Genomic DNA, 23,339 nt, shown 5'->3' on the forward strand with positions numbered 1-23,339 from the left:
TGTGTTTTTGGTGTTTCTCAGTGTTAACACTTCACAAATCGAGTCACTGCTGGTATATGATCGCCAGTCCCTCTTGGATCTACAACAAAATGTTGGAGTTTTAAGTGTTTTTAACCATGATGGATCGAAACCTCTACCCCAACTCCTATCGGAAATACCATCTCACCTGCTCCAGGCCCCAGCTCCATCTTCCCGGCGGAGGCGTCATCGGCGCCGTGGTAAAAGCAGCGGCTGGATGGTAAAGTTAAGGATTCTTCTGGCACACTCATCTCGTGGATTACATCCTGCGCAGGGTTCGTGGCCCCCCCCCCCCCCCCCCCCGTTACGGTGCCCTGGCGTTTCCTCGACCCTATTGATAGCTGTCTGGTAGCTGTTGCTGGCGTGGATGACGTCAATCTCATGTTACACAATTCGGTGTCCCCGCGGCTCCGCCGGCGTGGGAGAAATCTCCGTAACCTGAGGACGCCGCTCCATGTTCAGCGGTCCGCTGGGCTACAAGCTCCAGTTCCTACCAGAAGTTGCCTTGTGAACACCAGATCCCTGGCAAACAAAAGTTTTATTCTCAGGGACTTATTTGATACCCGTGATCTGGATTTCCTTTGCGTTACAGAGACATGGATGAAAGCTGGTGAGTGCAGCCCTCTCGTGGAACTTTTACCGGCCGATTGCTCCTTTTTAACTCTCCACGGACACTGGGCCGGGGTGGAGGAACATCGACTGTTTTTAAAAGTTATTTTACCTGCAAACAGTGTCCTGCTTCCTTCTCCAGTTTTGAACAGACTGTTTTTGAGGTTGGTCGCAAAGACCCGGTATTCTGCGCCGTCATCTACCGGCCTCTAAAATACAACAAGGAGTTTATAAATGAGTTTTCAAACTTCCTTGCAGGACTGATGCCCAACTATGATCGTCTTCTTCTTGTTGGCGATTTTAATATCCATGTCTGCTGCCCTGACAAGCCCATGGTGGAAGATTTTTTAAACTTAGTGGACTCTTTTAATTTGAAGCAGTGGGTGTCTGGCCCCACACACCAACATGGACATACATTACACTTGGTTTTTTCCCATGGTCTGCTTGTGTCAAAGTTAGAAATCTGTGACTTTGTTTTTTCTGATCATGCACCAGTCTTTTTTAGTGTTGAACTCTCTTGTGTACCTGAGAAGTGCTGCGCATCTGTCAGACTCTGTTGGGCTTTTAACCCCCTCACTGACGAACATTTTTCTGTTGCCTTCCCTGCTGCTTGTGTGCTCCCCGTTTCACCTGCGGCTGATACAGAGGAGCTGCGCTGTCGGTTTAACTCCTCCTGCCTTTCTGTAATGGACTCTGTGGCTCCTCTAAAACCCACGCGGTCTAAGTCTAGATCTGAACCCTGGCTTAATGAGAGAACCCGTGCTGCCAGACGGGAATGTCGCAGAGCTGAATGCAGGTGGAAGAAGGACAAGCTGCAGGTTTCATTTGTAATTTTAAAGAACCGTTGGGACCACTATCAAAGCACTGTCAAAGAGTCCAAAAGAGAGTATGTGTCACACATTGTAACGGAAAATTACAAGAACCCCTGTGTATTGTTCAGAACAATTGACTCTGTCCTGAATGTACCACAGCCTGTTTGTCTGGAAACATCCACTGACTTATGTAACAGTTTTCTACACTTTTTTATTGACAAGGTTGCCATTTGTCTCCAAGATCCTGGAGAAAATTGTCTATGCACAACTTTTAACTTACCTTGATGAACATAACATTTCAGAGATTTTTCAGTCTGGTTTTAAAATGTTGCATAGCACAGAAACTGCCCTTTTAAAGGTTTTTAATGACATTTTAATGGGAAATGAAAGCGGCAACCATGTCATTGTTGTCCTGCTTGACCTGACTGCTGCTTTTGATACAGTTGACCACAACATACTGATAAATCGTTTGCAGCAGCTTGTGGCCATCGGTGGTAGTGTCCTGGACTGGTTCAGGTCCTACTTAACTGGTAGGACTATGTGCGTTGGCCTCTGGGTTTGTGAGTCCTCCTCCGCTCCACTTTTATATGGGGTCCCACAGGGTTCAATTCTTGGACCCCTACTCTTCTCCCTGTATTTGCTTCCCCTGGGGTCCATTCTCAGAAAGCATGGCATCAGCTTCCACTGCTATGCTGATGACAGCCAGCTATATGTCCCCCTAAAGAAAAATGATGCCTCTTCTCTTCAGCCCCTTTTGTCCTGTCTTGAGGATGTTAAAGCCTGGATGGCATTGAATTTTCTTAATTTTAATGAAAAGAAAACGGAGGTGATTGTTTTTGACCCTAGCAGATCCTGTTCTTCCTCACCTGTCGATCTGGGGCCTTTGTCAGCCTTTTCGAAATCTACTGTCACAAACTTGGGTTTTAAGATGGACAACGATTTTAAACTTTCCCACCAAATCAGTGCAGTAGTCAGATCAAGTTTCTTTCACTTAAGGCAGCTTGCTAAGGTTAAGCCTTTTCTTGCACATCAGCACTTTGAAACAGCAATCCATGCTTTTATTACCTCTCAGCTGGATTACTGTAATGCACTTTATTATGGAATTAGCCAGTCCTCCCTTGCACATCTCCAGCTAGTTCAGAATGCTGCTGCCCATCTGCTAACTGGTGCACGTAAGAGGGAGCACATTACACCTATCCTGGCCTCCCTCCACTGGCTGCCTGTGCATTTTAAAATTCATTTTAAGATTCTTTTATTTGTTTTTAAATCTTTAAATGGCCTACCTCTCTGAGCTGCTTCATTGTTACGCCCCTGCTCGCCACCTCCGGTCAGCTGATCAGCTCCTCCTGGAGGTGCCGAGGTGCAAGCGTATGCTCAGAGGGGACCGAACTTTTTCTGTTGTGGCTCCAAAGATGTGGAACGAGTTACCGCTCCACATCAGGCAGGCCTCTTCACTTTTTGTTTTTAAAACTAATCTTAAAACCCACTTTTATGCACTGGCTTTTAACCCGGAATGAGATCTTGATCTGTTTTGGTTGTTTTAACTGATTTTACTTGTTTTAGTTAATTTTTTTTTTTGGGGGGGGGGGGGGGGGGGGGGGCTTGTTTTTTATTTGTACTTTGTGGTTTGTTACCTTTTATATGTCCCCTTGTGTACAGCACTTTGTTTCAGCTGCAGCTGTTTTTTTTAAGTGCTTTATAAATAAAGTTGATTTGATTTGATTCGTGTTTGATGCCGTCCCTGTGTTGTTTAATCTGAAAATCAGAGCGCCTCCTAGTGGCAAAAAGACACAAGCTCTCTCCTGTCTTTCATTCCACACAGTTCACAACAAAATGAATTGTTACACAGCTTGAAAATGTTTGAACATATCTCATTCACATGCCAATTATCTACATAAAAGTGTGCGTGGGTGAGTGAGTTTATAAATAAGTTCAATGTAAGTACATAATACGTATAATTGTAAATATGTTAAAATTGCATGCATGACACAAGAAAGTGGAAAAAAACACTTATTCCCATTGTTGTCCATTTAAAAATCAAATGACAAAACAGAAGTAATAATAAAATATCAATAATACTGATAACAATAATAATAGTTTGGGTGGTGGCCAAGTGGTTAATGCGCTTGGTTTCAGTTCAGAAGGCTCCGGGTTCAAATCCCACCCCTGCCACATTTCTACATGTAATGTGGAGTTGTGTCAGGAAGGGCATCCGGCGTAAAACCTGTGCCAATTCAACATGCAGATCCACCTTGGATTTGCTGTGGCGACCCCGAGTGCAAACAAGGGAGCAGCCGAAGGGACTTACAGATAATAATAAAATAAAAACAATGATAATATTAATGTGTGTATATGATAACAACAACCTAATCAATTTAAAAATACATTAGGACAGTAAATTAACAGAAAATAATTACGTAGATCAAGCCAGTATTGTGTTACTGGCTCACTGTCGTGTGTCTTTTCCACCAACTTGTCTGCTTAAGATACTCTTAGGCTTCTTAAAAATCCTCCTCACTCCTCTTACCAGTTTGGCACCTTAGGAGCTCTCTTAAGGCCCAAGGTGCTTTGTGGACAAAATAGATCTTACCAAGGGAAATTCTAAGAATTCGAGAAATTCTAAGATTTCTCTTAGACGAACGTCACTAGGAGCTATTTTTAGCCTTAGGATGCTTCGTGCATATGGGCCCAGGAACTTTTGACAGCTCATAAAGTCTATGTACTGTGAAACAGAGACAGACAAATTATCTATCAAATAGAGCATTATCATTGACAAGTGGGACTCGCTCACAGCATTTACAAGTCTCGCCATTAATTTTGTCTAATTAAAAAAAAAAAAATCACAATTAGGAGATGAGACGACCACCCCCCCTCCCCATCCCCCAATACACACAATATCATGATGACAATTAATTTTATGATATAATTTGGTTATGTCTAGAACTTAACCGAATCAATTGCTGGTGTAAATGCAGTGGACATGCTGTGTGTCTCTCATTCAGCAGCGAGCACAATGTATTGTGGACCTAATCTGAACATTTACGTGAGGTTACCTCCATTTCAACCAGACAAAAGAAAAAAATAAGAATGGCAGCCTGCAAGAAATTTCCCCAGAGAGCAAATGGAGCACTGATTATTATTTACTTAAAGGAGAGGCAGCGTGAGACTGCAGAAAATAAGAACGGAGGAAAGTGTTGTGTTTAGTGTTTAAAGGTTGCGATGTACCACATGTTTGAAACGTGCATTGGACTGAGCAACCATGGGGCTCTCTCTGTTGGCTGCACATTCTGATCTGTATGTATACTCGGCACTGCATGGAGACACAAAACTGCATCCAATTTTAACAAATTGTATTGTGAATTAAGTGCGTCATTCCAGCCCTAATCAGAATGTATGTTAGATATTAATTTTCTTTCCCAAGGTTTTCCTACAGTGTTCTGGTGTGTCACAGACCACACTTCAAAATAAATACCAAATGGAAGCCTTGTCTTGATATGTGATAGGAAATGCAATAATAATCATCATAATAATGCAATAATAGTCATCATATGACTATTTGTTGACGGCAGCTTTCGATTATATTTTCTCACTATACCAATGAACTTTTTGGACAGACATTTTTACAATCTTAACTTATTTAAATTCAAATTATTTCATTTATATAGCATCAAATCACAACAAAGCTGCCTCAAGGTGCTTCAAATGAGTAAGGTATGATGCCCCGGTCGCACGGCACACGGCGATAGCTGGACGAAGGATAAAATGTCAAAATTCAAAATCAGCGAAAAAAGGTGGATGAACGATCCTGCACGTTTCCCATCACCGAAACAAAAGGAACAAAAGAAAAATGAAGCTAACGCCTTAAACAAAATCAAAATGAAACATTCACGGTGACCGAGCGCAGCCAGCCTTGTCCTCATTTCTGCAGTACTTGCAGGTGTTAGATTTTGTCTTGACAACAGATGAGAGATTGCATTTGTCATCACAGCAAGTTTTGTTTGTCTTCATATTCTAAGATCTCCATCAGCCATGGCGAACTGTCTGTATAAGACGAAGGCTACTCCAAAATGTACACACATGCAGGCAGACGCAGGCCAACCACAAATGGTTGAAACGTGCGTAAATACTTAAAGTAGTTGATAAAATGTTCTTAATGCTATTGTTTCTGCATGAAAATGTTGCTTTTTAACCCCTTCACACGTAGTACGAATGTGGCCGAAATGTGCATGAAGCAAGAATCATATGCAATATGTGTGAAATTGGAGCTACCGCCAACACCTCATACACCTGTTGCTACAACTACTTGCGCATACCAGTGGCTGAAAGACAAAGTGTGCCCTGTGAGAGCCCACTCACGGCAGGTGCGGTCAGATTCCAGGTGATACACATGAACATCTAACACCGCTCGAATGGCACTTAGAAAATGTGTGGCCATTCATGCTGTGAGCACGAAAACAGTCAGCAGACGATCACTTTCGAGCTGGCGGTGAAATTTGTCTAAGTGTCCCCACGACTGTGAAGTTGCCAAGTACATATGTGGTGTGCTACAGTGGTGCCCAACACATGGTGTGCGTGTGGTTTGCGTGCCCCCCCCCACCCCCCCACCACAGGCGAGTCGCTTCTCATCTAATCACAGAGTGACACCTTGGTCTGTGCGCTGAACGGACACGGGGTGTGGCTGGCTGCCATCTCTGGTCCTGGACATCACAGCTGCAGAGCACTGTTCACCGTGACGCGCATGTGTGTGCTTGCCGTCCTCACATGGAAATACATAAAAACATATATCGCTTTTGCGATGAGCTGGAGAGTGCACACAGTGCGCACATTACCTGTCCCAGCTGAAACGGACCATCAGTTCATATGGACATGCAGCAGGTGATCTGAATGTCAAGTCTGTGACAGGACACACGTGTTGGGCCAGACGTGCGCGGGCCCAGCCCGACACACGTGTCCTGTAGGCAGTGCACCGCAGGACTATATGACAAGCCAACTTTGCAACAAATATGCCACTTTCAGTCATGTATCAGCAGAAATACTCTGTAACAAATACTGTTTGGTCAGTTATCACAGCGCTTTTTTTCTCTTTTTTAAAATATGCTTATATGCTTGTTGATTTTAGCCATTTCATGCTCCTGTTATAAGACAGTGATTGTAGCACAGTGGTAAAGTTTCCGTCTGGTAATCAGAGCTTTTGTAAATTGCAGGTTTGAATCCCGTGAGTGGCATTTATTTTTTATTTAATCAGGGTTATTTAACCGCAGGGTTCTGTATTGTGTCCCCTTTCATTTATTATTTATATCAACCCAGTGATATTCACTAATTATACAGCTGGCTTTTATTTTTCTACACATCAGCGGCACGATGTGGTGCACCACATCCCAACTGCTTGCACTGTGTTCCCACTGCGACGGTTTCGTGCATGGTCATGCACAACACCATTGCGTGCACAAAACCATTGCAGCGGATCATTCACGCCTGCCACTCACCTCAATGTTTTTGTGGTTCACTCATACGAGCTGTACCACCGTGATTGGACTTGATTTGTACCTATTAGTACGTAGTATGTGTGAAGGGGTCCTAAGGAAAACCTCTTGCTGATGATGCTGAGGAAGAAACCTCAAAAGCAGAACAGACTCAGTGGTTTGAGCCACTAACAGTTACAATGTTTTTACAAAGTTTTACAGAGCTGAAGAAACAGGAAACAGAAAAACCAGAGTAACACCAAAAACAAAGTGCATTATTGAGATGACCATGCAAGCAATTGTGCCACAGGCAGAGGATCATTAAAGTAACCTCCCCAAGCCTGCAGACTATAATTACTGACACTTAATAGAACTACATATGTGCTGTAATTAAAACTTCTATTAGCAAATTAAAGCATTTTTTTCTATTAAAATTAATAATTGAAAAATATTTGGGATCAATTTTATGGTCATGCATTGGTTTTGAACAATACTGCAGTAAGTAAGCAAATTAACAGGGAAGATTGAAACAAAAAACATCATGGAGGTCATGAAAAATCAAATGAAAATAAGAGCTATGCTAAACAGTCAGTGACACATTTGATTTGTTTCTTGCAGGCATCCATAGTGCCCTGACTGACCATCTGAGCTGTGCAGGGATATGTGTTAATGACTCTGACTGTTAAAGCTTATAGATCTACCTCACAAGCAACACCAATGCCTTCATGAAACTGAGCCAACAAAAATGTAAATCCAAAATGGCTACCAACATGGCTGCCATTATGAAAATATTTCAAATCTAGAGTCCTGCACTTTCACAGCACAAACCTCCACCAACACTAGTTTCCAATTCCACAAAATTTTACATTGGAAAAAATTTTCAAGGTCAAAGTTCTGCTAGAAGTGGCTTTTCATAAGATAAATTATACAAGTATATAGATTAAATGTCAGGAGAATGTGTTTAGTTCATGCACTTGAATCATTTTTTTTTTTTTTTTTTTGGTGTTGTCAGGTTTTTTCAACTCTTTCAGTTTCTGATTTTTTTTTTTTTTCTCCCAGATAATTTTCACAGAACATTTGTTATCTCGGCACAATTTCTCATTGCTTTTTGGCACTTGGTTTCCAACTGATAACTGGAAGATAAACAAACAGGCATAAAATTGGAACCTCCATCCAATTTTGGTGGTCTAGGTAAATCCATAACAGAAAAATGAAAGTGACTGAGGCACTTTTGATTGAGATATTATGCAAAATGTACACCAAATGGGCTTTTCAATATTAAATTCAAATGTCCAAAAAAGCCACAATCCAAATCTGATCCAGATCAAACTTTCTTAAGCGATAGTGAGTGCCAGTCTGCACCTCACTTTCAAATATGAGAGTGATTGTGGCACGTTTGATTAAGATATAATGTAAACTATACATAAAATGGGGTTTTCAATGTTAAATTTAAATGGCCACAAAATCTGTAATCTGGATCAAACTTTGTCAGGTGATAAAGAATACCATCCTTTATCCTTGAAAATTTGTTCAATATTAAAAGGTAGAGATTTTTCCTGACTTTGACCTTGAAAACTGAATCAGTTCTTCCCTATTAGGACATATTCAGTAAAAAAAAAATCATAATATATGAAAGGCTGTTCAAACAGACTGACAATCAAACAAGCAAACAGGGGCAAAAACATAACCTAGGTTTGCTAGGTTATGTTTTTGCCCATCCCCACGGCCAATGATTTTAGTTTTGGGTTGGTGTTGATATGTCGTCTTTTTCGACATATAAGCAACTAATCTGAGATTCTCGATCAAGTCCATTTGAGGTCAAAGTCAAAAGAAAAGGTCAAATGCAAAGCTACAAAATTTCTCTTGTCCTTTGACAGACATTTGTCTATCTCTTGCAGTCTTGGAGGAGCTGCATTTTACAAACATACAACCCATTTTCCCTTAAAATGTCCTATTTCATCACTACGTGCCATTTGTCTGATGCCAGAATCCTACAAAGAAGGTTCATTTCTTCCATGCTGTTGTCGTTTTGTGACATTGCTTCACACTAAACCAGAGCAACTTCTTCCATCAGGGCCACACTGCTGTTTGGATCAACAGAGCTGACTCAAATTACATATCAATACTGAGCCATAAATCTCAATATGGATGTCTGTCTTTGGTTTTGCACACCTGAGCAGAATTGGGGAATGTTTGGGAAAATAAATTTCTTGTCACTTCCACTTTAAAATCAGTTTAGTGGAGCTCAGACTTGCTACAGTCAAGTAATAAGTGACAGAGACGGAATATTAGAAAATAAATCTTAATTCAAGTTATGAAAACTAAATTTTACCACAGTGCCAAAGGGAACAAAAGGAATATATAAATCACATCATGCCTGAACCACTATACATACATCTTCCTAAGATTCTGTTTTTCATCCTAAGCCCTCTAATCCTCACTGTATTTCTACTCAGCAATTATGACCCAGGGTGGGACATGAACCCACAACCCCCAGCCCCAGAGGGCTAAAGTATTTTCCATTAGCCCGCTACCTAATAGTTAGTTGGGCAGAGTGTGAGTTTTAAAGAAGACAATTTGGCTACCAGTGCAGTAAATCAGTTTTATTCAGTGTTTCTGGTCAGGCAGACTGCCAGGCCAACAAAATTGCCCCCCTCCCCCATTAAAGGAAGTATTAATTAATTTGGATGCCCATAATTTTGGCACATCTGCATTCTGACTACGACTTTCCTTCACATGTAATCTTCTGTAGAGTAACAATTTTTGGAAGTGATTTAATTCGACAGATTTTGATTCCTACCAACATGACCAAAGTCAAAAATTACCCTCCACCTAACCCCTCCTTAAATACACACCAGACATCTGCTTTGTTTTTGGGCCTGTCGCAGCTTGATGGTTTAGTCTGCGTATGTCAGTGAATGAAAAATTTTGCGAATACGCTGACGTATGTCCAATAAGTTGTGGGTACATTTGGTAAAAGTTAAGAGCACGACAAAGCACACTGGTATACGTCGTAGTACGGTGAGGTCGTCAAAAGAGTTTTGTGCATGCATAATATTTTCGACGTATGCCAGTGTGTGGCTCATACGTCCTGCATACGCGGGACATAAGTTTCAGGAATATTAAGCAATTGTTGACACACGCTACTTGTAAGTTACTCATGAGTCGAAATACATCGAGATAATGTCTAGCGTACCCAAAACTTATGAGTACCATGCTTTTAACCTATGTATAACTTATATCAAACTTATCTCCAACGCATATTGACGTGTGTAGATGTATTTGACGTGTTCCAGAGGACCACAGAACTTACTGTGAACTTACTACAGAACCAACTGCCGTATAATGGCGTATTGGCAGTATATTTGACACGTCGGCATATGCTGGCTAAATCGTCATGGTGTGACGGGCCCATAAAAGCAGTGTGATTTTAAATGAAGGTATAAAATGATGATTAGCTTGATGTTTTGTTGGACAGCAGCTCTTTAAGTCCACTGCTGTTATGATATCCAACTCATAGCACAAATTATCTTGAAATAAGATACGAAAGATGAGTTTCAAGAAATGGAGATTGTGATCTTAAAATAAGGCTTCTACAGCCTTTAAGCCTTTAAAAATAAACAAAGATAAGGCTTAAACAAAGACATATCATGACAAGGCAGGTAAATGGAGTCAAAGTAGAAGCTCAAAGTACTTTACAGTGATGCTTCACATTTAACCACACACACACACACACACACACACACACACACACACACACACACACACACACACACACACACACACACACACACACACACACACACACACACACACACACACACACACACACACACACACACACAGGTGTCAGGATGCTGCCATGCAAGGTGTTCAACAGCACACCAGGAATTAAGCACACTACTTTGGAATTAAAGAGCTTGGCCAAAAGCATGCAGTGACTTTCAGGAGTGATGGAGTGTTGAACCGAAAATCCTTTGGTTTCAAGTCCAGCTCTGAACCTCAAAACCTAAATCTGTTCCTGGAGGGCACCTGCCCTGCATGCTTTAATCTCTACCTGCTCTACTCAAACCTGATTTTCTGAATTTTTATGTTTCCGAGCTCCTCATTAGCTAAGCACACCTTGTCAGAGGTAATTAGCTGTAGGTGGATCAGGGAGAGTAGAAAAATAATTGCAGGCCAGGTGCCCTCCAGGAGCAGATTTGGGTCAACCTCCTCGACACATTATCTCCTCAGTGACATTTAATTCTACTATGTTAACCAATCTCCCCAAGGAACCCACTAGATAATCCATTTGTACTCGACTAATGAAGACAAACAAGGATTTTAATTGTTTAGATATGCAATTTGTGCAATGAATGTCAAAAATTAAGCATATTGTGAAGGTCAGAGTGAAATGTAAGGTATAAAACTACAAACCACCCCATAGCCATATCTAGCCATGCCACATTTCCATAAATAAATATGAAAGAAGCACAGATCAGCTGGTCTCACCTGAGGTAATCGTATAGACCGTACATTGGCAGGAAGTCCACATCGGTCAGGAACACATATGGTGTGTTGGCATTTTTCAGGGCCACATTCCTCACCAGGTTGACCGGGTAGAACTGTCCCTCCTTGTAGACAATGTGATACCCCACATTCTTGCGATTCTTCAGAACCTCAGAGGCCTGGGCATAACGCAGAAACTGCTGAGCCTCAGCATCAGACATATAGAGTGCAAGGCTGATGGGTCCTTCCCAGTGCTTACAGATGGCCTCCAGCATCTGCAGCCTGCAGGAAGCAGAAATGGGGCATATGGAATTCAATATGTACAATGGGGAGTATGCAGCAGAGGATTTTTAAAATGTTGCTTGATTTTAAAGCTGATATACAGAAAATACAGACTTCACTAAAGCTTCGGTAATGTACATATTAATACAGGTTTACCACTCTGGAAGCCTAAATTATCCACTAAAAGTCTGTTTTGCACAATACATGTTTGCATGTCTACTGCAATTACGTAGCGATGACAATCATATTTACATTAATGCAATGGTCAGATGGTTGTGTCAAGATGGTTAGAAGAGCCAAAGTTGTACAAACATCACACAGCAGGCATGCTATGGTGACTAGAGCTTTGCAACCGTTAGAGTACAGTTGACTGCACACATCACATGGTCCAAGTATGGGAAATGTCAGGGAAACACAATACAAGCTTGGAATACATCAAGAGAGCCATGGAAACCCATCAGTGATGTCACGGCTTTATGACAGCATTAGTAGTCCTGCATAAGCTTGTGCAGGTAGTAATTGTAACAGATGGTATTTACTAGTGGAGTGGCGGAGCAAGAAAAATGTGCATTTTGTGATAAAAGCACCAAATTTGGCACATATGTAGCCAAAGATATTTAAACTAAAAGTGGAAATTGAACCATGATGAATTTTATTATGTCAGCCATGGCATGCCATTTTTCAAAATGAAAACTGAAAAATGTGTCAGTTGTATTGAAAAATACAAGGTCTGTCAATAAAGTAACGGTCCTTTTTATTTTTTTCAAAAACTATATGGATTTCATTCATATGTTTTTACGTCAGCCAAGCTTGAACCCTCGTGCGCATGCGTGAGTTTTTCCATGCCTGTCGGTGACGTAATTCGCCTGTGAGCACACCTTGGGAAGGAGTGGTCCCGCCCCCTCGTTGGATTTTCATTGTCTGGAAATGGCAGAATGAAAAGGACTTTTTTCTATCAGAATTTTTTCAGAAGCTGTTAGAGACTGGCACCTGGAAACCATTCGAAAAATTTATCTGGCTTTCGGTGAAAATTTTACGGGCTTCACAGAGAATAAGGTCTGTTAGTACAGCTTTAAGGACCCCTTTAAGGACGCTCGGCGCGCCGCGCTCCGAGCTACGACGACGCGGCACAAGCCACCAGACCATTTCTAAACGGATGGCTCTGTGGATACGAGACCGTCGTGTGCTCTTTCTCTGGTTATCACAAGAGCTGGACATCAGCCATTTTCCGGCAGATTTCACTTTTAACAAGAGATTTTGTCATGGAAAGCCGCGCAGAGGCTTCGCGCGTCACGACCGATTCACTTTGGAAGCGAGACAAAGGAAGACCTCCATTTCGGCGTGTCAGAGGACAAGATTGGACATGTCTATCTCGGCTTTCAATGCTTACCAGTCCAGTAAGTATCAGTGAAATTGTGGAGAGCTGGACATGTCCAAACTTGCCCTCTGACACGCCGAAACGGAGGTGTTCCTTTGTCTCGCTTCCAAAGCGAATCGGTCGTGACGCGCGAAGCCTCCGCCCGGCTTATACTACAATATCTTTATGTCTGACAATAAAGATTCCAAGAAAGGTATAGTTTGGACTATGACTGAATGTTATGGAGTTATAGGGTTAAAAACAACAGCAACAACGGTGACAAGGGTCAATTTCAGTTTGTACAGGGGTTAAAAGTTAAAGTTGCTCCAATTTTTGTAAAAAAGTGATGCAAATTATTGATTTATTAATAGGATTAATAAATGGAATAGTAAGTCTATAAGCCAGTCATCAATTTTAACCTAATCAGTACCACGTAAGGTGATGAAACAACACTTAGAATGCAGCCTCATCCATCCCAGGGTGGTAGCTGTAGCCAGCTAGGGGTCAATGCAAATTTAAGTAGAGGTCAAAATGTAAAAATGCTTCAATCATGTTGAAAACTATACTACATTATTTGTCTGATCATAACGATTTCAAAAAGGTATAGTTTGGACTAGCTAGACCCCTATCTTTGACCCCTGTATAATTCTTTATTGACCCCTGTAGCTCATTAGAGGTCAGCTCCAGGATGGCTCCATATCTGAAAATAAACATTAGTTAATTTAGAACATGTGTGCCAAATTCTATGCTTTTATCACAAAATGAACAACTGTTTTGCTATGCTGCCTCACTACTGTTGTTTTTCCAGGATGGAATGTTTGTATAGCATACATCATTAATGACTCTAAAAAACAAGAATTGGGTGCAGACGTTTATATTTATTTAAGATAGTCTTGAATCCATACAGACTCAAATATATACATACACCACCACTTATATTTGGTTAAATGTCCCTTAGCAAGCTGCACATTTTTGTTAGCCATGACGCCAATCCCTCGGTGGTGAGGGAGACTGATAGATTTCCAGGCAGATGGGCCTAGCTTAGAAAATGTACACCCAGGGTCGATTTAGAGATGCCTGTGCGTGGGTTTGTTTCACGTGGGAAAGTCGTTACATGCCAACAAACACCTGGTCCTTGACAGATCCTTAATCTGGTCTGACAGCTGGGAAACGATCAGGGTCTGAGGACCTGCTGCAACCTTCATCCGGCTTGACAGCCATTTGATGACAAGTCATTACCTTCCCCGCATGATCTGCCATTGAGGGCTTCTTCTTTCATGGTTACCATAGTGACCACGGGGGACACAATATCCCCACTATATGTATTTCACCCAAACAGGTAATCCCCTTTTGGATTCATTACCTAGGTGTCAGAATGTGAACAACATATTGGATTTTGCCATCAACAAGGTTCTGACATAATTCTGGTTGACCACTTTTCTTGGAAAAATTGGGAGATTTCATTTAATTTGATTGGTTCCCTGCCACAGACGCAGCATTTTAAGGTAGTAATCAAACTTTCAATATTATTTAGGTTGGGGGAGTTGGGAAGGCCAGTCGAGAAGCTTAATGTTATCCAACCCACAACTAGTTTTGATGTGTGTTGGGTTCAACTGTCTAGCTGTTTGGTGACTAATTTGGAGGTGGTAGACCTTCTTCATTATTCCATCCACTTTGTGCAGTGCACCAGGACCAGTGGCAGCAGAACAGCCCCAGAGCATGATGTTACCACCACCATTGCTTGACAGTTGGTACAGTGTTCTTAGGTTTGAATGTCTCACCTTTACTCCTTCAAACATACCTCATGTCACTGTGCCCAAATAGCTCATCTGACAATAAAACTTTTCTTCAGAAGGCATTTGGCTTACACATGTAGGAAGCTGGAAATTTCAGTTTAGCTTGAAGGTGTTAATTTTGGAGGAGAGGCTTCTTTCTTGGTAGGTACTCACTCAGTCCATGGCAACACAAAACTCTCTTCACTGTGGATGGTGACACTGGTGTTTGAGAAGTTTTGTTCATGGGAAACCTGAGTCTTGATGGTCCCTGGGTTGTTACTGGACATCCCAACCATTTTCAACTCATCTGGTGGTGGGCACAGTTCTGCTAATGCACTAACCACTAATTAGCAAAGCTAGCTTTTTCATTAGTGGATTAGTGGAACCAATTAGCTTCCGCTAAACTTAGCACCGCTAACTTTTATCCCGCTAACATTTTTTTTTTTTTTTTTTTTTTGCTGGCAAAGTGAGTAAAGCTCAATGGTCAAAACATCTGTAAACACTAAAATCAAACATTAGTTCCTGTCTGTTGTGTGTTTTGCAACAGTCAGGCTGCTGTGAGGAGCTCAGCCCTCTCCCAGCAGAAGGGAGCGGGGTGGCTACCGGCTGCTGCTGCAAAAAAAGTGTAATTTATTTTTCACACACAACAACACAGACAGTGGCAGAAGAGATCAAATGCAAGACATTTTCCAGTCATGGTCAGACCACAACTCTTCACCAAACTAACGACACTACTTGAAGTAACTATCAAAACAACAATCTATAACACCAGCAACACTGCTAAACCAACATGTACTACAATATTAATTTAAAAAAGAGCCAAACCCTGAACTCCCATAATGCATTGCAGCAGCCATCGACAGTGTGTCTACTTTAAAGACAGCGTGTAAATGCAAATCTTTACTTTTTAAGTGAAGACACTTATTTATGGAGTTAAATTTGTCTCATTAATACCTGCAAATGCACAGAGAGTGATCTACAAATAGTCCTTGATTTGCACAAGTATTCTGCGATCCACAAACACAAATTTGTGATTTGTTACTTGTGTGTTGGTTTTTACAAATAAAGGTGTATTTGTAAACATGTAATGTTTTTCATTTGTAAAAAAAAGCATTTGCAAAACTGAAAATTCTCTTTGTGAAGTGTGATTCAGCATTTGTGGATCACTGATCACACGCATTCATTGCTTTGCTCACTTAAGCAATATTGAGACATTCTGAGAGCAAAACTGCATTTGAGATTCACAAATAAGTTGGTCGCTATTCACACTCCCATCCAATAGATGGCAGTGTTCTATGGATTTTGACGAGGGGCAGGTGATGAGAGGAGACTTATATCCCATAATACCTTTTGCTGTGTGTGTTGGTAAATGCTCAAACTTTCAGAATTAGCACATTACTTTAAATGATACAGTAAGTGCAATATTTTCAGTTTGTAAAAATAAAAGAGTTGTGGTTAATGTTGATAAACTGTTCTGAATTAGTTTTGTTTATAAATGAAACCATAAGGGAAAAAATATGAATTATCTGTCTGCAGTGAGCCAGCTGCTATGACTTTTCATAAAAAAAACATTGATCTACCTCATGAAAACAAAACAAAAACACAATGTCCAGAAGTATCACCTCTATACAACTTCAGTGAGATGAAAATAATCTGCAATTTGTTACACATTTGACATCAGAATAGGTACCTGTCCATAGACAGCTGGGCTACAAGTGTGATGTCAGTGTCATCACCGGTGGGCGTGTACTCGTACTGCAGGAAGTAAAGGTGTACGCGGTGCACTGTCACTCGCTCTCGTCGGAAGTCGTAGCACTGGTCATCTTCATCGAGCTCTTCCAGAGCAGCCTGCAGCTGAGGACAGGGACAAAAGGTATTTGACAGCTCATATTCAGCTCAAAATAGACACCGTAGGTTTTGGGGTTGTGCTATCAGACTACATTTTCACACTGTAGATGCTCTATTTGTAATATTATTAAATATTTACTGGAGCTCTCAACTTGCACTGTGAGGAAGTGTCAGATTCAACATGCTTGGCCACGTGGCTTGTTTCTATGTGCATGATCCAGCACATAGATGCCCGAATATTAGGAACCACCAGCGGCTGGAGAAGATCAAGGGGATGCCCACACTTCATCTGGTGGTTCTGTGGTATTGTCTCTGTCTCTCTTGTCTCTGTATTGTACTGTTATCTTTGGCTGCTTTCAGTGATGCCGGTATTTGGTTAGACTCTTTCTCTCAGATTGTTCTGTCTGAGTTACTTTCATTAGTTACTTCCTCCAAACCATCAACATGTCTATTAGACCCCATTCCTACCAGGCTGCTCAAGGAAGCCCTACCATTAATTAATGCTTCGATCATATCACCCCAATAGAGCGCTTCGCTCTCAGACTGCAGGCTTACTTGTAGTTCCTAGGGTTTGTAAGAGTAGAATGGGAGGCAGAGCCTTCAGCTTTCAGGCTCCTCTCCTGTGAAACCAGCTCCCAATTCAGATCAGGGAGACAGACACCCTCTCTACTTTTAAGATTAGGCTTAAAACTTTCCTTTTTGCTAAAGCTTATAGTTAGGGCTGGATCAGGTGACCCTGAACCATCCCTTAGTTATGCTGCTATAGACTTAGACTGCTGGGGGGTTCCCATGATGCACTGAGTGTTTCTTTCTCTTTTTGCTCTGTATACACCACTCTGCATTTAATCATTAGTGATTGATCTCTGCTCCCCTCCACAGTATGTCTTTTTCCTGGTTCTCTCCCTCAGCCCCAACCAGTCCCAGCAGAAGACTGCCCCTCCCTGAGCCTGGTTCTGCTGGAGGTTTCTTCCTGTTAAAAGGGAGTTTTTCCTTCCCACTGTTGCCAAGTGCTTGCTCACTGGGGGTCGTTTTGACCGTTGGGGTTTTTCCGTAATTATTGTATGGCCTTGCCTTACAATATAAGGCGCCTTGGGGCAACTGTTTGTTGTGATTTGGCGCTATATAAATAAAACTGATTTGATTTGATATTGTGGATGCAACATAAGTGCAGCACCAGCCTATGTTCCCAGACTCAACTTGACCATCAACTTGTCGCTGGACCGTGGTGAACGAAGATGAAGAACTTCCCAGAAAAAAAGAAGAAGAAACTGCCAGCCAAGGGGCTGTTGCACTGTACAAATATACATCCAGAGCCAGTGCAGTAAATCTGAATTGTGTCCCTATTCGTATTGTTTGGGTAGTATGTACTAATTGACGTTAAGTACATACTAAGTATTCAGATGTAGGGCAGGTCTAACCTGGATGCTCTCTGGGCTGGCTTGACTCGGGCAGCCAAATAACTCCCGTCTCAAGAGGTTCGCATCATATTCCAGGAAAGTCAGATAGAGGTTCCGGAAAAACTCCACATGCTTGTTCTTCACACGAAGCTTCTTTGGAGAGTTCCAGTGGATTACCTACACAGAAGAGAAAAGTAAAGTAATGCCTTTATACAGTTTCAATTGTATGTCCAAAGTTCTCCAACACTGGGCTAGATGAGCGACTAGAAAGATTGGAAGTCTGGGTTATGGTAATGCAGTGAGTTGATCAGTCTACCCCCACATAAAACAGGGTTATTTATGTTATTTATGCAATCACCAACTATCAGGTAGTTGAATGAATAAGGAGCTGGCTTGCAAGATGCAGACCTGGATTTGAATCTTGCTCATGCCATCTGTCTGTGCCCTTGGACAAGACACTTAATCTGCATCGTCTCCACCCACCCAGCTGTAAATGGGTGCCATCTCTGGCTAGGGAAGTAAATGTTAGGTTTCACTGTAAAGCACTTTGCGCATCTACTCAATAGAAAAACACTACAGAAGTTCCTTCTTCTTTGCTCTGCAACACTGAGTCCGAAAGTCCCTTTTGAGTAATTGTATAAACATAGTGGTCCAACATGGCAACCTCCATATGGGGAGCCACTCCCATATAGATATGAATGTCTCATTCTAAGTTGATGAAAACACATTGATGAAATATTATACAAATAATGAATGTTTATGAGTTCAATGGTACAAATATTTCATGAGTTGAAAGATGGAATGGTACGGAATGGTACGGAATGGTACGTTCCATCTTTCACTGAATTAAATATTTATTCCACTGAAATAATGGAAAAACATTCACTGTTTGTTTATTATTATTATTATTATTATTATTATTATTATTTTGTAAATGGGTACCGGCCTCGGCTAGGGATGTAACCTCTGTCAGACTGGCATCCCTTCCAGGGGAACTCGCAGACTCTCGTCTGCTTGATGGTATGGAATCTGAAAATAAGGACTGGCACCAACAGGCCTCAGTGCTTCTAGTTGCTTTGAAGTCACCTAAAGCCAGAACTTTATAGCAATGGTTTGAGGTGGATAATTCCACACCAGCTGTCCAGCTCATAACACAAGTAAGACAATTCTATTAGTAAAACATAAAACTTTCTGCTGACATCTGACATTAACAGCTAGTACAGAGAAATGTTAGGGTTAAAAGATGGCGAAAGATGTTAAATGTGAAAAATGCCGGTAGCACTGTGTTTTAAGGAGAAGTTACAACATAACTCAAATTAACTGGCAGTATCTGTGTGAAACACTTAAACAGATGTCTCTTTTACAACAGTGGTTTCCTGGGAAAACAAATTGTGGGCTCCAGGGCATATGGCCACGATTCAAAACAGGCTATTCAAAATGGATTATTTTCTTGATTGCACTCTTTGTGCAGCAGTGAGTCAATTGTAGTGTAATCACAAAGCACTTTGTATTTTATTTTTGGGATTAGAGGTGTAATTTTCTTGGTAGGACGCTGTTTTGAAGACAACAATCCCCCATTTTAAATACCTCATAATGTGAACATACCTTGAGGTCTGACACCTCGGTGTAGCACTGCTCTGAACGGGTGTGATCAGACAGCTGAACATTCCAGAAGCAGGGCAGCTGGTGCACCAGGATAGGATTTTGCTTGATAAAGGCATTGAAGATGTCCTGCAAGCAGCATACACATGTTAAAACCAACCAAATACCAACTTCAAAAGGAAAATTACAGGGTCCTAATGATTTTCTCTATTGGTCTTATTGGCTTGGATATTCATTACAAGTATTTGCTGAACTCAATAAAACTGCAACATCACTGCAACAGCGCTCCATGGAGACATTCAGAACAAACATCCTAATTGTTGACATGTTTTCCTACATTTTGGGGGTAAATATGTCTCCAGTTTGAATAGCCTTTTGTGGTTCAGTATCTTGTTAAAAGACACTTCAATACTCTGTTGCATCATCACTTTGGTTAGCAGAAAGCTCACTCCACCAAATCAGCTACAGTGACCTCGGTCTGGATGTGACATGATATTTAATTGCTGGTCAATGAACTCAGGAAGATCAGTCTGCAAATAAATGAGCTCGCCAAGCTTACTTCTTCAGCAAGGAATTGTAGCGGCTGGGCCATAGATGCATAAAGAACTCTAGATACATATTCACCTTATATCTATAATTTTGCATTGAAGTCGCATTGAACGTGTGTGTGTGTGTGTGTGTGTGTGTGTGTCACATGTAAAATTTGCTCAAACAATAGTTCAATCTACAGGGAAAGTCTGAAACATAAAATCAATAAATTCCCAAGGCTATAGTAATAATAATAGTAACAATAGTAACAAATAATAAGTCAGGTTAGAGAACATGCACTAACACCTTGCATAACTGCATGTACAACACTACAGAACCTCCTTGGGTCCTGGATGACAAGCATCCATGGAGGCAATGCTCCATTCCCAACTCTAGAAGGTAGCCATATATCGACCACAGCCTGGTGTAACATGTGTGTCCCCTTCACCTTTTCCAGTTGCTAGGGTCCTCAACACTGAGACAGTGTAACGTGTGTGTCCCCTTCACCTTTTCCAGTTGCTAGGGTCCTCAACACTGAGACACCTACATGCTTGATCATGCTCAGATAAACATGTTGCATGGCAAAACTGTTGCCAATAACAGTTTAAGTGGTTCTCCTCATCCAAGCCTCCCTAAGTAGCTTTTCATTTGACACAAAGTCATTCCAACAGTACCCCAGGATCACCAGAAGAGTCCTGGCACCAAAGGCATCCAGATGTCACCTTTGGTCACTGGTTTGTCACTAAATGTCACAACCATACAGTAAGACAACAAGTGCCAGGACCCTAAAAACTTGGACCTTTATCCTCCTGCAAATGTATTGGCATCAAAAAACTGAGGTGCAGTCACCTCATGACTCCATCAACTCTTCCTAGGTGTCAATCCACCTGAAAGTTGTCCCACAATCTTCTACATCACCGTCAAGACAACTGAATCTCTCTACAAGTTTGACACATTCACGACATAATGATACACTTCTGATGGCTGATTCAAGAAAGTGATTGAATTGCATTCATCCACCAAATATGTCGTAGTGCTACAAGTGGACTGCATCATTAAAACACTTCTTGAAATGTGGCCAATGAATGCAGCCTTCTTTCCACTGGAAATTAAGGGTATGACAGGTCTATCCTTCGCAGAGATTCACTGTGCGATTTTTTTTTCCAAGATGGTTGGGAATTAAAAAAAAACAAAAAAACAATTTTGGGCTACATATGTAAAATCTTAAGTAAGTAATGTTTACAAGTAAAGTATAAAAAAGAAAAGAAAGATGATTACTAAACAAATGTTTGTAGCTTGTCATGTGTAGTGGTCAAGGTTGTGAAGGGACAGGAGTACGGACGGGATAAGTTAATGACACAATCACAAAATGCTTTGTGGGCCAAACCTTCTCATTTCAGAACAGCTGGTTCAGACTGCGGTTTTGCAAGGCCAGACCTTCTGAGGCCACTGAACTGAGACCACAGTGAAGAGACCAGAAACTAGTCCAGAGTGCAAAACATGTCTATGAACTGGGTTTATTTAGTTCGCTTAATATTAACGTGGCCATGAACCATATAAGATAAAAATTATGAAATTGCAATGCAAACTGTCCAATCCACTCTACTTTTCTTAGTTAAAATGACATCTCTTTGTGTAATAAATATAACTCCAACTCAGCAGGATTGTATAAGGCGTCTGAAAAGTATTCACAGCGCTTCACTTTTTCCACATTTGTTATCCTTTAGCCTTATTCCAAAATGGATGAAATTCATTTTGGAATTTCATTTCTTCCTGTTAAAAGGGAGTTTTCTCCCTCAGCCCCAACCAGTCCCAGCAGAAGACTGCCCCTCCCTGAGCCTGGTTCTGCTGGAGGTTTCTTCCTGTTAAAAGGGAGTCTTTCCTTCCCACTGTAGCCAAGTGCTTGCTCACAGGGGGTCGTTTTGACCGTTGGGGTTTTACATAATTATTGTATGGCCTTGCCTTACAATATAAGGCGCCTTGGGGCAACTGTTTGTCTGATTTGGCGCTATATAAAAAAAAATTGATTGAATTGATTGATTGATTTTTCCCCCCGAAATGCTATGCACAATACCCCATAATGACACTGTGAAAAAGGTTGGGTTTTTTTTATTTTTGCAAATTTATATATATAAAAAAACAAAACAAAAACTAAGAAATCACATGTACAGTGGTGCTCAACGGTTTACATACCCTGGCAGAATTTTTGCTTTTTTTTGTTTTTTTAAGAAAATATGAATGACAACACAAACATTTTTTTTCACTAATGGTTAGTGGTGGGTGAAGTCATTTATTGTCAAATGACTGTGTTTCCTCTTTTTAAATCAAAATGATAAGAGAACTACCCAAATGAACCTGATCAAAAGTTTACATACCCCTGTTCTTAATACTGTGTATTGCCCCTTTAACATCAATGACAGCTTGGAGTCTTTTGTGGTAGTTTGTGGACGAGGCTCTCTGATGGCAAAGCTGCCACTGAATGTGTCTTGGACTTTATTTACATTAATTACAAAGAAATACAAACAACATGGCACTTTATGGTAAATCTGCATGGAGTAGACAGTTCTCAAAAACTGAGTAACTGTGCAAGAAGTAGAAGAGTGAGGAAAGCTACCAAGACACCCAAACAAGCCAGGAGAAGTTATAGGCTTACATGGCTGTGATTGGAGAAATTATGCACAGTGCAAGCTTTGCATTTTGTATCACCAGTTATTCATCTTCATAATGAAGTGGTACAGAGGAGGATTTTCTTAAAAAGAAGACTTGAAAGTTTAGCTACAAACTGCCAGAAGGTACATCTGAGATGCAAGCCTGGATTTGATCTGTTTTGGAGAAAGAAAATCCTTCTCAGCTCTACTCCACTATGAAGCTAAGAGTAGTGATGCAATGAACTGTAACACCGGATTCAGCAACAACCTAAAATGTTCTCTTCCCACATGTATGTGCTAAACCAGGGGTGCCCAAGTTTGGTCCTCAAGATCTACCTTCCTGACACTCTTAGTTGTCTCCCTGTTCCAACACACCTGAATCCAATGAAAGACTCATTATCAGGGTTTTAATGAGCCTTTCATTGGATTCAGGTGTGTTGGAACAGGGAGACAACTAAGAGTGTCAGGAAGGTAGATCTCGAGGACCAAACCTGGGCACCCCTGTGGTAA

General features: G+C 41.2%; 1 protein-coding gene across 1 annotated transcript in view; it reads right to left on the bottom strand.

The window, feature by feature from the left end:
• LOC117532291 (LARGE xylosyl- and glucuronyltransferase 2) overlaps positions 1-23,339 on the bottom strand; it is a 164,466-nt gene that overhangs the window by 26,614 nt on the left and 114,513 nt on the right. The window contains exons 9-12 of the mRNA XM_034195612.1: positions 19,657-19,782; positions 18,073-18,228; positions 16,497-16,660; positions 11,396-11,674 (exon numbers count right to left, since the gene is read on the bottom strand). Of these exons, the coding sequence (XP_034051503.1) occupies positions 11,396-11,674; positions 16,497-16,660; positions 18,073-18,228; positions 19,657-19,782 (725 nt within the window). The remainder of the gene's footprint in view (positions 1-11,395; positions 11,675-16,496; positions 16,661-18,072; positions 18,229-19,656; positions 19,783-23,339) is intronic.

Source organism: Thalassophryne amazonica, chromosome 2 (genome assembly GCF_902500255.1).
Source record: "Thalassophryne amazonica chromosome 2, fThaAma1.1, whole genome shotgun sequence".
In the NCBI taxonomy this organism is placed as follows: domain Eukaryota; kingdom Metazoa; phylum Chordata; class Actinopteri; order Batrachoidiformes; family Batrachoididae; genus Thalassophryne; species Thalassophryne amazonica.